This window comes from Schistocerca piceifrons, chromosome 2 (genome assembly GCF_021461385.2).
Source record: "Schistocerca piceifrons isolate TAMUIC-IGC-003096 chromosome 2, iqSchPice1.1, whole genome shotgun sequence".
Classification (NCBI taxonomy): Eukaryota; Metazoa; Arthropoda; class Insecta; order Orthoptera; family Acrididae; genus Schistocerca; species Schistocerca piceifrons.
This window is the reverse complement of record NC_060139.1, coordinates 206,635,867-206,651,646: the sequence shown is the minus strand read 5'-3', so window position 1 is coordinate 206,651,646 and position 15,780 is coordinate 206,635,867. Positions and strand designations below refer to the sequence as shown.

General features: G+C 43.4%; 1 protein-coding gene across 1 annotated transcript in view; it reads right to left on the bottom strand.

The window, feature by feature from the left end:
* LOC124775263 (gustatory receptor for sugar taste 64e-like) overlaps window positions 1-15,780 on the bottom strand; it is a 155,989-nt gene that overhangs the window by 24,164 nt on the left and 116,045 nt on the right. Inside the window, 1 exon segment of the mRNA XM_047250102.1 lies at window positions 8,517-8,606. Coding sequence (XP_047106058.1) covers window positions 8,517-8,606 — 90 coding nt within the window.

Sequence of the window (15,780 nt, the reverse complement as noted above, 5' to 3'; positions counted from 1 at the left end):
GTCGGTTGTACAACTGGGGCGAGTGCTAGGAAGTCTCTCTAGACCTGCCGTGTGGCGGCGCTCGGTCTGCATCACTGATAGTGACGACACGCGGGTCCGACGTATACTAACAGACCGCGGCCGATTTAAAGGCTACCACCTAGGAAGTGTGGTGTCTGGCGGTGACACCACACCAGTCTCATACAGAGCACGGAAAAAACAAACACGTATATCTTTCCGTGCGAGCTCTGATTTCCCTTGTTTTATTATGGTGATAGTTTCTGCCTATGTAGATCGGCGTCAACAAAAGATTTTTTCATTCGGAGGAGAAAGTTGGTGACTGGAATTTCGTGAGAAGACTCCGCCGCAGCGAAAAAGCCTGTTTTAATTATGTCCACCCCAAATCCTGTATCATTTCTGTGACACTCTCTCCCCTATTTCGCGACAATATAAAACGTGCTGCCCTTCTTTGAACTTTTTCGATGTACCACGTCAATCCTATGTAGTATTCAATGAACTTTGGATGAAGCCCGACCAACAGGCATTACATGCATTGATAAAAAATGATAGTGCATTGAGAATGGCTAGTTTCTAGCTGAAATCTAGGTCTGCCAATAAAATTTAAAAAGGACGACTGATAGCTGAAATCTATTATTTGCAAGTCAATGTAACAGTCGCTGAGTGGAACAGCCTTCTGAATGGAAGGTAACCTGATCAATCCTATCTGTTAAGGATTCCACACCACGCAGCAGTATTCTAAAATAGTACGGACAAGCGTAGGCTAGTGTTGGCAGTTTGCTTAGTAGATCTATTACATGTTGTAAGTGTCCTGCCAATAAAACGAAGTCTTTGGTTAGCCTTCCCCACAACATTTTCTATATGTTCCTTCCAATTTAAGTTCTTCGTAATTTTCATTCCCAGGTACTTAGTTGAATTTACGACCTTTAGATTTGACTGGTTTGTCCTGTAACCGAAGTTTAACGGATTCCTTTTAGCACTCATGTGGATGACCTCACACTTTTCGTTATTTAGGGTCACTTGCCAATTTTCGCGCCATACAGATATCTGTTCTTAATCGCTTTGCAGATTGTTTTGATCTTCTGATGACATTACTAGTCGATAAACCCCAGTGTCATCTGGAAACAACATAAGAAGGCTATTCAGAATGTCTCCCAAATCGTTTATACAGACAAGGAACAGCAAATGGAACGCCCGAAATCACTTCTGTTTTACTCGATGACTTTCCGTCAGTTACTACGAACTGTGACTTCTCTGACAGGAAATCACGGATCGAGTCATGTAACTGAGACGATATTCCATAAGCACGAAATTTCACTACAAGCCGTTTGTGTGGCACAGTGCCAAAAGCCTGCCGGAAATCTAGAAATACGGAATTAATTTGAAATCCCTTTTCAATAGCACCCAACGCTTTGTGCGAGTAAAGAGATAATTGTGTTTCACAAGAACTATGTTTTCTAAATCCGTGTTGACTGTGTGTCAACAGACCGTTTTCTTCCAGGTAATAAATAATGTTCGAACACAATACATGTTCCAAAATACTGCTGCAGATCGACGTTAATGATATGGACCTGTAATTTAGTGGCTTACTCCCCTATCTTTCTTGAGTATTGGTGTGACTTGTGTAACCTTCCGGTCTTTGGGTACGGATCTTTCGTCGAGCGATCGGTTGTATATGATTGTTAAGTATGGAGCTATTATATCAGCATACTCTGAAAGGAATCTAACTGGTATACAATCAGGACCGGAAAACTTGTTTTTGTTAAGTGATTTAAGTTGCTCCACTACTCCAAGGATATCTATTTCTACGTTACTCATGTTGGCAGCTGTTCTTGATTCGAATTCTGGAATATTTACTTCGTCTTCTTTGGTGAAGGAATTTCGGAAGACTGTGTTTAGTAACCCTGCTTTGGCTTCGCTGTCTTCGATAGTATCTCCTTTGCTACGGCGCAGCGAAGGCATTGATTGTGTCCTGCCACTAGCACACTTCACATGCGACCAGAATCTCCTTATAGTGATGATATTTGGTTTGTGGGGCGCTCAACTGCGTGGTTATCAGCGCCGGTACAAATTCCCAATCGTTACACAGTGCAGTCTGGCCACTTTCACGAATGATGATGAAATGGAGCGGACAGCACAAATACTCAGTCCCCGAGCGGGGAAAATCCCCTACGTGGCCGGCATTCGAACCCGGGACCACGTGATACTGAGACAGCAACGTTAGCCACTAGAGCACGAGCTGCGGACCGAGGTTTCGAGACAACGTACGTACTTTTAATTTCACTGTGTGAAGAAGTCTTATTACTTTTTGAGCGTTCAACGCGTTCAGTTTTTCTTTTTGACTGCAACAAAGAAGTAGTCCGATTGCGCTGGGTACGGGGAGAGGGTGATGGGGGGGAGGGGGGGGGGGGTGGCCGTGTGAATGAACAACAAGATTTCAGATGTGAAGAAATAGCAGACCAGTTGCATTAAAAATTTTTTTAAATGCAACTAGTGTGCCATTTCTCCACATCAGCATTCTTCAAAAGCAGTTGCTGAAAGTAATGGACAAAAATCTAAATGACAAGATTGAGACGTGTGAGGGGAAATGCTGACATAATCGGCGCTACCAACAAAAAACTGCAACGTTTAACTTCACCACGCAATTCTGACACTACAGCAGCTAGGTCGATGGCGTTGGCAGCCAAGTCTACATGAAGTGTTCTGGACAAATCTGACATGTGACGAAAGCGAACGACGGACCCAACGCCCACCTTTCATTGTGCCACTTACATGCAAGCACTATTTTTAGCAAAGTGATTATCGCCAAGCGTGAACATACATCATTTTCAAAAAGGGTTCAAATGGCTCTGAGCACTATGGGACTCAACTGCTGTGGTCATAAGTCCCCTAGAACTTAGAACTACTTAAACCTAACTAACCTAAGGACATCACACACATCCACGCCCGAGGCAGGATTCGAACCTGCGACCGTAGTGGTCGTGCGGTTCCAGACTGTAGCGCCTTTAACCGCTCGGCCACTCCGGCCGGCACATCATTTTCCTTTCCATTTTTGCTCTAAGGGGGATACGCAAGCTTCCAGCTTGTTTTTGTACAGAATATCTAATAATAAATCAATACTGAAATACACACCTCTAAAACCGGCAGCATATTCACTATGTGCAGCCGATATTTTCATAGGCCAGTACGTCGATGTTTCCTCCGTCGATGTATCGATTGTTCAGATATATCGAGGGCAGACAAAGATATTCTTTTAAATATCGATATATCGGATTCCACAGATCTATAAAAATATCTACAGTCCTAGCAAGAGGTCGAACGAAGAATGCATGTGCAATGAATGCTCTTTAAATGCTGCCAAGGGGTATATGCTATTTTTCTGCATGTTTTATATTAAAAAAACCTACTGATGATGGTGATTTTTGTCACCGAAATTAGTTTGGGAAAATAAATAAGAAAAACAAATAAGAAGGTGTTTTGAATCAAGGCGGACTCATTTTCTGATATTATTGTTTTTCTATGCAAACACGGATCAATATACTCTATATTTTTATATGTGTGGTGTCTGTTCCTTCGGACATGTGTGAAAGAACAGGCATCATTTATTTTCGTTTCCGTACCGGTATGTATACAGGATGTTTGGAAATTCGCGTGACAAACTTCTGGGAGGGGAGTGAGTACTTAATATTTTGATTAGGTGGTGGTGGTAAATTCCTATGGGACCAAACTACTGTGGTCATCGGGCCCTAGGATTACGCACTATTTAATCTAACTTAAACTATCTTACGCTAAGGACAATACACACACACACACACACACACACACACACACACACACACACACACACACACACACACACGCGCCCGATGGAGGACTCGGACCTCCGACGGGGGGATTTTGATTAGGAACCCATGTCTGCACACGTACCGCTTCAATGCTACAACCATCTGAAAACATGTTGGTAAAGCGATGAAAAAGGAAATGAAATGTCGTGTGGCTAGGGCGTCCCGTCGGGTAGACCGTTCGCCTGGTGTAGGTCTTTCGAGCTGACGCCACTTCGGCGACCTGCGCGTCGATGGGGATGAAATGATGACAACATAACACCCAGTCCCTGAGCGGAGAAAATCTCCGACCCAACCGAGAATCGAACCCGGGACCTCAAGACTGACATTCTGTCGCGCTGACCACTTTTTTATTTTATTTTTATTTTTTTTTGTTTTGATCGTTGCGGACGTCGCAAGACATCCTGTTCAAGTTCGGTGGTTGATCCTTCCACTCAGATTTTTATTACACAGGCCATCCGGCTCTCTGACCGAACACGCTGAGCTACCATGCCGGCACCACTCAGCTACTGAGGGCGGACGGTAACGCGATAACTTTCACAAGCAATGTATTAGGCGTGACCCAGTGAATCACATGTTTTACAATTCCACTCATTAATAGCCAAAGAAATTGCCGTGTACACATTGACGGTTTCTCTTCAACATGATGTAGAAGGGCCTCTTCCACTTTGGGTGTTCGGCATCTGCTTGGATCTCCACAGTCACTCCTGCTGACGGAGAAGGTACCCCTTTCTCGAAGTCGTTGCATAATTGTGGCGAAAAGGATACGCGATACGCTGTGGATAATGATCTTGATGAAGGCCACGAGCAGCTCTTCAATTACCTTGAGGTTCACCATACCGAAGGCTCATGTAGGGGTATTCTGCAAATATGCACTCAACCATGTTGCTCTGACACTGACAGATACCTGAATGAAGCTCGAACCACGTCATAGAGGTACGGTAGACTTCAAATGACATCAGCCAAGCCGACATAAGCACCTGTCACCATCACTACCCTGTTGCATGGCTACCCAGCAAACACGCTTTCAAACGACTGTAGCACGGAAATGATTCGTTTCCGGACATCGGTTCCAATTGAAAATTTAGCCTACTCAGTCCCCTGTACAAGCGTAACACCTTGCAGATCAGTAAATTTTAATTACGACATTAGCCGCCAGCCGTTGTGGCCGAGCGGTTCTAGGCGCTTCAGTCCGGAACCGCGCTGCTGCTACGGTCGCAGGATCGAATCCTGCCTCGGGCATGGATGTGTGCGACGTCCTTAGGTTAGTTAGGTTTAAGTAGTTCTAAGTCTAGGGGACTGATGACCTCAGCTGTTAAGTCACATAGTGCTCAGAGTCATTTGATTTTCGACATTAGCCGCGATCGGGCATTGAAATAAATTCTCTGGCGACAAGTAAACCGCTCGCATAACGTGGGAAATCTGGATTCGAGTACCAGTCCAGCACAAATTTTCACTTGTTGCTACTGAATTTATTTCAGTGCCCGATTGCGGTTAATATAGGAATTTCGATTTCGTTATGTATATATACGGCTGCGGGATCAAAAACAAATCATTCGGACAGGTCCGAAAGAACAGACACCACGCATATAAAAAGCTGACGTGTTCTATCTCGTTCCTTTCCCACCTGATGTAGATGAATCAACCTTAAGGAGGCCGATAAACTAAGAACTTAAGGTCGTTTCCTCGGTACATTTTCGTAACGACTCATTTACTGAGTTAAAAGACCGTATTCCATGCAAGACCACCTGGTAAAAAAATTAGTCACTCTCACGCTAATAACGTGCAACACCACCTACAGCCATGATAATGGCTTTAATTTGGCGGGGGAGAGGTTCCTATCGGGTGTGAAAGCTGTTGTCACTGGCAAGCAGTGAAACTCGCCTCCGGTACCTGTCTGTTAATCTTTTTACGAGCACTGTTATTACGCCGTGTTACGTGACAACTAGTGATTCACCATCCCTTGCAGACACGTTGGAGAGTTCGCGTTGATTCACCAACAAACAGGACAGCTTCATTCACGGTGCGGTAGCGGGCACTCCCAAACACAATATTTTCTTTCTGCTCTTGTGTGACGTCTCCTCGTCGACCCATATAAATGCGCTGATTCCATACAACCGACTTGCACGTAACACATCACTTCAACGGTAGAGGGTAACATGATTATGTGGTACAAGTTCTGCACTACCTATAGCTCTGCTAGCGATGAGTGTGGTATATGGTGTGAGAAGTGGCAATAATGAAAAGTGTGAGGTCATACATATGAGCGCTAAAAGGATTCCGTTAAATTTCGGCTACACGATAATCACACAAATCTAAAAGCTGTCAATTCAACTACATACATAGAAATTTCAATTAGAGCAGCTTAAATTGGAATGATCACATATGTAATGTTGTGGGGAAGGCAAACCACAGACTGAGTTTTAGTGGGAGAATACTTAAAAGGGAAACTCCCCATCGCGCCCCTCTCAGATGTAGTCGTAAGATGTCCCAGTGGAGAGTCCACAAAGAACTGAACACAGATCAAACATGAAAACAGCAAAATAGAAACAGTGAATGGTCCAAGCTCAAGATGTGCAGCACACGAGTGTAGCCCTGTAGTGCAGAGTCGCGGTTATGCGGTCAGGATGTTGGACTGCGAAGGGGAAGATCTGTATTACCAATTTTCTTTTTTTCTCACAAAATTATGAACTTAACGTCCGCTCGTTGACGTATCTTTTCTCCTTCTGTAGTCTTGGCAATTGTCATATTATAGAATACATAGAATATGTACTGCGGGAGGTATAAATTACCGTCGCAAGTAAATGTGATGAACAGTGAAAGCAGGCGAGATGCCGTATCGATCTTTCACAGAAAGATGTGAACTATGTTACAACAAAGGAACTGAAAAGTCAAAACTTCCAAAACGGAATGCAAGAGTCATAACATGAGGTACTTGCGTCCCTTTCTTACATCTTGCTGTTGCAAAATGGACGCTATACCACGATACAGACAAAATATGAATACATCGAACAAACAAGTCAATAACCGGAGGGAAAGTTCATAATTTTGTGAAAAAAAATGTGCCATGAGCGAGATTTGAACTTGGAACTCCTCCTTTGAGGTGTTTTTTTCTTTTTTCTTTCTCTCTCTCTCTCTCTCTCTCTCTCTCTCTCTCTTTTTTTAAAAAAAACTCATTTTGCTCGTTATCGTTCGGTGCATTTGTTCAGTGCGGGCGTCCCATGACACCCGCTAAAATTCATCGTTCGCCCATTCATTGAGTTTTTTTTAATTATTTTATTACAGAGGGCAACTAACCCTCTGACCGAACATGCTGAGCTACCGTGCCTGCATTGTGTTAGACCGTGCCCACACAACCAAGACGCCGTGGCTACGCAAGCTTGGTCGGTAGTGCATGTCTTGAGCTTGAACCGTTCACTGTTTCTATTTTGCTTCTTTTATCACAGTTCAGTACATTTTTTGCCTGTTTTCATGCTTGATATGTGTTCAGTTTTTGACGAGGTATCCACTGGGCCATCTCACAACGATGGGCAGTTTCACTTGTTAGAAGATTCAACGGGCATACTAGAGAGACTGCCTACACTACGGTTGTGCGACCTGTGCTAGAAAATAGGGGTGCAGACTGAACTGATAGAGGACATCGAACAAAGTTCAACGAAGAGCACTTCATTTTGTGTTATCGCAGAATGGGAGAGAGAGAGAGAGGGGAGAGAGAGAGAGAGAGAGAGAGAGAGAGAGTGAGAAAGAGAGAGAGAGAGCGAGAGCGAGAGAGGAAACGATACGGCGAGTTACGGTGGCAATCATCATTAAAATAAAGGCATTTTTCGTTGCGACGGGATCTCTTCAGGAGATTTCAATCTCAAACGTTCTCCTCTGAAAGCGAAAATATTTTGTTGACAGCCACATACATAGGAAAACATTATCGTTGTAAATAAGTAAGAGAAGTCAGAGCTTGCACCGAAAGATTTAAGTATTCGTTTTTTTGTGGCGGCGTTCGTAGCGACAAACAATTCGCTGTAGAAACGGCTTACGAAGTCACCGCCACACTTTTAATAGCGGGCCGACCGGTCCGCTGGAACAGTGAACAGAAAGATGAAAACCCAAACACTCTGATTAAATAAAAGTCGGTACTTATCTTTATTGATGAAGATACAGATACACAGTAGTGAACTCCGTGTCTACAGAATCTGTCTAGTTCGAGTCGGAGCGGCTAGGTCAGCGTCGGCTGACGACAAACAACTCTGCTGCGATGAACACACAACTGACTAGCAAGTACACAATTCGGTGGCGAGTATCCAACTGAGCGGCGAATACAGAACTGTCCTAGCGCTCGCGACTCCAGCGCTTAAGAAACCAGAAGCCAGCGGTGGCGCGCGCAGACTTGCGGCGATTTGCTGTCTCGCTGGCGCTGCTTATGCGGACGGCGTCCGGACTTTGATGCTGCCAATCTTTTGGCAGCGGGCTCGGGTGGCATTACTGGCTAGGATATAACACGTTTTTCCTGAGCGCTGTCAAAGGGTGGGTCGGTAGAGAAGGAGTGGGAAAGTGGTTCTATGAACCCTCTGCCAGGCATTTAAGTGTGAATTGCGCAGTAGTCATGTAGATGTATGTGTTAAGATGATGGCTACAATTTTGTCCGGTGAGTTGTTTAGTTTGCGCAAAGCACAGCGTACTTACTGTTAATATCAGTTTCCTGGTGATGGAGAAAAATTTTAAGCCGGTGAAAGCCACTTCATCCCAGATAACTTGGTCCATCAGGCGTTCGACCTGAAACAGAATGTTTAAACCCTGAGTAAGATTTTCTTTACACACATTGTGCGACAGAAAAGTGTTAGGGGATTGAAGTAGATCGAGTGTATATACTGCATAACATATGTATAGGTCACAGTACGGATAGTGTTCGTCGCTACTTTTTGCTGCCTAATTGGTCTCACACTGAAGAAACACTGGTACTGGTCGAACAAAAGATGTCACTCTCGTGAGGGGCCTGTGTCAGTTTGAAGTAGATTCACTGCGTTGGATTGTGGATATACATTGTCACGTGTGAATTCGGGTAACCAAAGCTTCAAACTTTGTGCAACACGACGCTATTTTGACGTCACACACGCTTATCGAAGACCCCAGGAACTGCTATCGGCTGTCGTTAACATTCGATGCTGGGCGCTTGGGAAGCACCATATTGGATTCCATAAATAAAAATGCAGTAAATGAAGCAGGCAAAAAGGAATACAAACGTCTCAAAAATGAGATCTAGAGGAAGTGCAAAATGGCTAAGTAGGGATGGCTAGAGGACAAATGTAAGGATGTAGAGGCATATATCACTAGGGGTAATATAGATACTGCCTACAGATAAATTAAAGAGAGCTTTGGAGAAAAGAGAGCCACTTGTATGAATATCAAGAGCTCAGATGGAAACACAGTTCTAAGCAAAGAAGGGAAAGCAGAAAGATGGAAGGAGTATATAGAGGGTCTATACAAGGGCGATGTTCTTGAGGACAATATTATGGAAATGGAAGAGGGCGTAGGGGAAGATGAAATGGGAGATATGATACTGCGTGAAGAATTTGACACAGCACCGAAAGACCTAAGTCAAAACAAGGACCCGGGAGTAGACAACATTCCATTAGAACTACTGATAGCCTTGTTAGAGCCAGCCCTGACAGAACTCTACCACCTGGCGAGCAAGATGTACGAAACAGGCGAAATACCCTCAGACTTCAAGAAGAATATAATACTTCCAATCCCAAAGAAAGAAGGTGTTGACAGGTGTGAAAATTACCGAACTACCAGTTAAATATATGAGGGCTGCAAAATCCTAACACGAATTCTTTACAGACGAATGAAAAAACTGGTAGAAGCCGACCTTGGGGAAGATCGGTTTGGATTCCGTAGAAATATTAGAATACGTGAGGCAATACAGACCCTATCTTAAAAGATAGATTAAGGAAAGGCAAACCTACGCTTCTAGCATTTGTAGACTTAGAGAAATCAGATTAGGAAATGAGATACTTAAAGTAGTAGATGAGTTTTGCTATTTTGGGGACCAAAACAACTGATGATGGTCGAAGTAGAGAGGATATAAAATGTAGACTGGCAATGGCAAGGAAAGTGTTTGTAAAGAAGGGAAATTTGTTAACATCGAGTATAGATTTAAGTGTCAGGAAGTCGTTTCTGAAGGATTTGTGAGGGGTGTAGGCATATGTGGAAGTGAAACATGGACGATAAATAGTTTAGACAAGAAGAGAATAGAAACTTTCGAAATATGGTGCTACAGAACAGTGCTGAAGTGGGTAGGTCACATAACTAATGAGGAGGTACTGAATAGAATTGGGGAGAAGAGAAATTTGTGGCCCAACTTGACTAGAAGAAGGGATCGGTTAGTAGGACATGTTCTGAGGCACCAAGGGATCATTGGAGGGCAGCGTGGAGGGTAAAAATCGTAGAGGGAGACCAAGAGATGAATACACTAAACAGATTCAGAAGGATGTAGGCTGCAGTAGGTACTGGGAGATGAAGAAGCTTGCAGAGGATAGAGTAGCATGGAGAGCTGCATCAAACCAATCTCTGGACTGAAGACCACAACAACAACGATTTCGTTACATAACTTTCGTGTTATGAAAATCTGTCGTTTCAAGGCAATGACACATTAAAGCTTTATAGAAACACACCATTCTTCGTACGTTTTGTTATACTTAAACGTCACATAATGATGTACCGGCTGTTAAAGCCTTGACGAGCTTTACGTTACAATGCAAGAGCTGGAATTCCGCTAGTTCACTGTGGTGTACGGTTACATGCGTTGAGTTACCAAATATAGGGTAGCTATGACAGTGCTTTGCGTCCTACTATATACGATTTTTTTCGCCTTTGCCTCTCTAAAAGGATCTGGGACTTCGTTATTAGGCTAATAGAAGTTTTTCCTGCTCTAATATTTTCGGTGCTGTGTACAGATTGCTATATATATATATATATATATATATATATATATATATATATATATATATATATATATATATATCAGGTGTGAGTTATCACTTAGTAATTCACACATTAAGCATGAAAGCCGAAAATGCGAATAAATGTTGACACGTCGTTCATCTGGTAAATAAACTTGCTCTCAGAATAAAAAAAAAAGAAGAAACGGAGGAAAGATTACCACATATGCAACAGAATGAAAAGGTAACTTAGTCTGAGACACTTATGAAGTATATAAAAGACAATTTGCGTGCTGATTCTTTAGGACACTTCTTTTTCAAGCAAATGTCTTCGATTAAAGTGAGTTTTTCGTCATTTTACTAAACCAAATTTTACCAATAGTGACGCGTTTTCGAGAGACGCCCAATGCGTTGGTGTTTTGAAACAGCGTTTATTCGTTGGCCATAAGATATATTCGCCTGCTAGAATGGCTACGCACCCTTTCAGATTACAGACTAGCTACTGAAACTAGTTTTCAGAGTTCTAAAAATAAGCTTATTTTTGTTAAGATACCTTTAAGAATACTTCTGAATATGTACAAGTGCGTTATTGGATTTAAGGCTAGCTGGTTTCAGATTTTACTTTTCCTACTGTGTTTCATTTATTTTTTCTACACAGTAAGTCGTCTTGTTTTTGGGTCTGATGAAGGCCTACGGTATTAGGAAAGTAGTTAGTACAACTTTTCCAGTAGGTTTCGGAGATAAATCTTGCCAACAATTTAATCTGTGCCTTTCCCACAGTCCAGTTCACGCGAACGCAGCACTTTACACAGTTATAAAAGATGAAACTTCGAGGTTAACGTTCCTTGCAGTAGAGAAAAAAGCGTAATCTCCAGTTCTCTCTACTAGAGGTGAATGTTATCAATTTTAAATTTCATGTTCGCCTCGTGTGTTGTGAACCAAACGATCGCGGAAGTCGATAGACAGTGCTTGTCGTCTTCGATAAAGCGTGTGGCTTCAAAATGATGACACGTTTGCAAGAAGTCTATTGAACTATAGGTTACGCCTAGAACTCCCCGTGTGACTAGGTTACAGGACCTAGGTTGAAAGAGGTGCACAAAATCTGTTGTCGGATCAGTTCAGAACACCAGTAAAACATAAAAATTACGAAAGAGAAAATGGTGGACCTAATTTACTAATTTTTATCAGTTAATGCATATTCAAGAATTTATATGTAGTTGATGTTCCACTGATTAATTTAAGAACTCTATACAAGAACAAACACTTTTTTGTGGACTGAAGATGCAATTTGTATATTAGGTTATCTTTTGAACAGTTTACAAACGATTTGAGCGTGTAAAAAGTCTTTTCTTATAACCATTTTTGTGTTTAATTTGTAAAGATTTCTAATGAGGTTGCTTGTGAAGCTTGCGTATAAACAGTTTTATATCCAGATACAATGAAGAGGCAAAGAAACTGATTCACCTGCCTAATAACGTGTAGAGCCTCCGCGAGTACGCAGAAGTGCCGCAAGACGATGTGGCATGGACTCGACTAACGTCTGAAATAGTGTTGGAGGGAACTGACACCTTGAATCCCGCAGGGCTGTCCATAAATCCGTAAGAGTACAGGGGGTTGGAGATCTCTCCTGAACAGCACCTTGCAAGGTATCCCAGATATGCTCAATAATGTTCATGTCTGCGGAGTTTTGTGGCCAGCGGAAGTATTTCAACTCAGAAGAGTGCTCCTGGAGCCACTGTGTAACAATTCTGGACGTGTGGGGTGTCGCATTGTCCTGCTGCAGTTGCCGAAGTCCGTCGGAATACACAATGGACATGAATGGATGCAAGTGGTCAGACAGGATGCTTATGTACGTGTCACCTGTCAGAGTCGTATATAGACGTGTCAGGGGTCCCACATCATTCCAACTGCACACTCCCCACACCATTACAAAGCCTCCACCAACTTGAACAGTCCACTGCTGAAACGCAGGTTCCATGGATTCATGAGGTTGTCTCCATACCCGTAAGTCCATCTTTGAAACGAGACTCGTCCGACCAGGCAACATGTTTCCAGTCATCAACAATCCAATGTCGGTGTTGACGGGCCCAGCCGAGGTTAAAGCTTTGTGCCGTGCAGTCATCAAGGGTACACGAGTGGGCCTTCGGCTCCGAAAGCCCATATCGATGAGTTCCGATGAATGGTTCACGCGCTGACACTTGTTGATGGCCCAGCATTGAAATCTGCAGCAGTTTGTGGAAGGGAATAAGCATGCCTATACCAGTTTCTTTGGCGATTCAGTGTATATACAAATACGCTGTGGCTCTAAGACTACACACATTTAGTGAACACAATCACTATATATATTTCACCAATGAATTTTTCTTTAAATTAAAATTTATTTACCAATCAGTTGTGCACATCAAAAGTAACGTCGATAATTACTGCTCATACAGGTCTGTGCATGATTATGAAACAAGATCTAGACTAAATTTACTAAAACAAACTGATTTAAAAAGGTAGTCAAAAAGTGCCTGTTGAGCCATACATTCTATGCAGTGAAGAATTGCTAGGTAATACAGGACAGGGCTTTGGTAAAAAAGTAACACAAATAAATTATAATAACGACAGTAAAACATCTGTTACATTACCCTTCTCCAACTGTGTTTTTTGTTACTTTTTTCTTTACTTTTTTTTTATTCAGGAAAATATTACTCCTATAAAATGGGTAATACTAACAGCTTATCCTCTTTAGATTAGGAAATGATACACTTAAAGTAGCAGATGAGTTTTGCTGTTTGGCGCGCAAAATAACTGATGATGGTCGAAGTAGTGAGGATATAAAATGTAGACTGGAAATGGCAAAGAAAGCGTTTCTAAAGAAGAGAAATTTGTTAACATCGAGTATAGATTCGAGTGCGAGGAAATCTTTTCTGAGAGTATTTGTGTGGAGTGTAGCCTTGTATGGAAGTGAAACATGGGCGACAAATAGTTTAGATAAGAAGAGAATAGGAGCTTTCGAAATGTGGTGCTACAGAAGAATACTGAAGATTAGATGGGTAGATCACGTAACTAATGAGGAGGTACTGAATAGAATTGGGGAGATGAGGAATTTTGTGGCCAAACTTGACTAGAAGGAGGGATCGGTTGGTAGGACACGTTCTGAGGCATCAAGGGATCAGCAGTTTAGTATTGGAGGGAAGCGTGGAGCGTAAAAGTTGTAGAGGGAGACCTAAGGATGAATACACTAAACAGATTCAGAAGGATGTAGGTTGCAGTAGTTAATCGTAGATGAAGAAGTTGCAATAGAGTAGCATGGAGAACTGCATCAAACCAGTCTCTGGACTACAACATCCTCTTTCTGAGCTCAGCAACTCATTTACGAGGTCTGTTCAAAAAAAAAAAAATAATAATAATAAAAAATGCGAAACACTCGAAATTTCAGGCCAATGGTGTGCTGGAGCGAAATACGGTTGGCGTCCCTGCACACATCTGTGTTTAATGTTTAACTGCTGGAAGTTTCACTGTCGTATTTCTGTTAGTTATTGTTCAGTGCTGTATTGCGTAGAACGTTGTGTCACGCAGTTTGCGAATTTCGAGATGGCAGTGTTAGAGAAACAACGAGTCTGCATTAAATTTTTCGTGGAACTACAGAAAACTTTTACCGAGAAACACCAAATGATGGAGGAAGCCTACGGTGACGGGTTCTTAAACTCTACTCGGTGTTACGAATTGTTTACACGGTTTAAAAATGGCTGGACAGAAGTTAAAGATGACCTTCGTTCTGGGCGCCCTTCGACGTCTACTGACGACGCTCATGTCAGGAACGTCAACGAAATTGTGCATGCCAATTGAAGACTGACTACCCGAGAGATTTTAGAAGAATCTAACATTTCAATTAGATCAGGTTATCAAATCCTGACATAACATCTTAGAAAGCATCGTGTTGCCGCCAAGTTCGTCCCATGACCCATGAGTCAAGATCAGAAAGACCTTCGTTCGCAATCAATGAAAAGCTTCTGGATTACGCAAATGAGAACGAGATGTTCCTTAAGTTGTCGCTTAGGTCGTCAGTGAGAGAGCACCGCGAGTTCCTGCTGCTAATAAGGCGAGTACACCTTTTGTTTATTACATATTTTTACGAGTTTCAAACAGGAGCGAGTTCAGAAATGGATAGGCACTGTGATTGCTTTGTACAGATGCGAGCTGAGTTGGTGACCCTTCGCTTACCGCTCCAGGCAGGGTTGGCTTCCGTCACACAGCTTAGGGCTGCTGCCAAGGGGCATAACTGTGGGTGGTCGGGCGCGGGGATGCGAGGACGTCGAGAACGATTCACATGTCCCCGATCGATCCACTGCTGTGGCCGCCCTGGGAACTGCCTGCACTTAGGTTGACCCCCTCACCCGTGGTCGAGTGGGAGATCATTCCTAAGTCGGGCAGGCAGCGAAAGACTCTCCGTGGGGCCGATCGTAGGGCCTCCCCGGTTCGTTTGACGAACAGGTTTCGGGCGTTATCTGTGGCTGACGAAGTGTCTGAGCCGGATGCAGTCGTCCACCCCGTTCCAGAGGAAGCTTCTCGGCCCGCAAGGTCTGGGCATTCACAGAGTGTGGGTTTGCTGGTAGTTGGGAGCTCCAACGTTAGGCGCGTAATGCAGCCCCTTAGGAACATGGCTGCCAAGGAGGTGAAGGAAGCCAATGTGCACTCCGTGTGCATACCGGGGGGTAGTCATTCCGGATGTGGAAAGGGTGCTTCCGGATGCCCTGAAGAGTACACGGTGCAGCCAACTGCAGGTGGTAGCCCATGTCGGTACCAATGAAGTGTGTCGCTTTGGATCGGAGGAGATTCTCTCTGGCTTCTGGCGGCTAGCGGAAATGGTAAAGACTGCCAGTCTAGCTTCCGAGATTAAGGCAGAGCTCACCATCTGCAGCAACGTCGGCAGAACCGACTGTGGTCCTTTGGTGCAGAGCCGAGTGGAGGGTCTGAATCAGAGGCTCAGGCGGTTCTGTGACCGTGTAGGCTGCAGATTC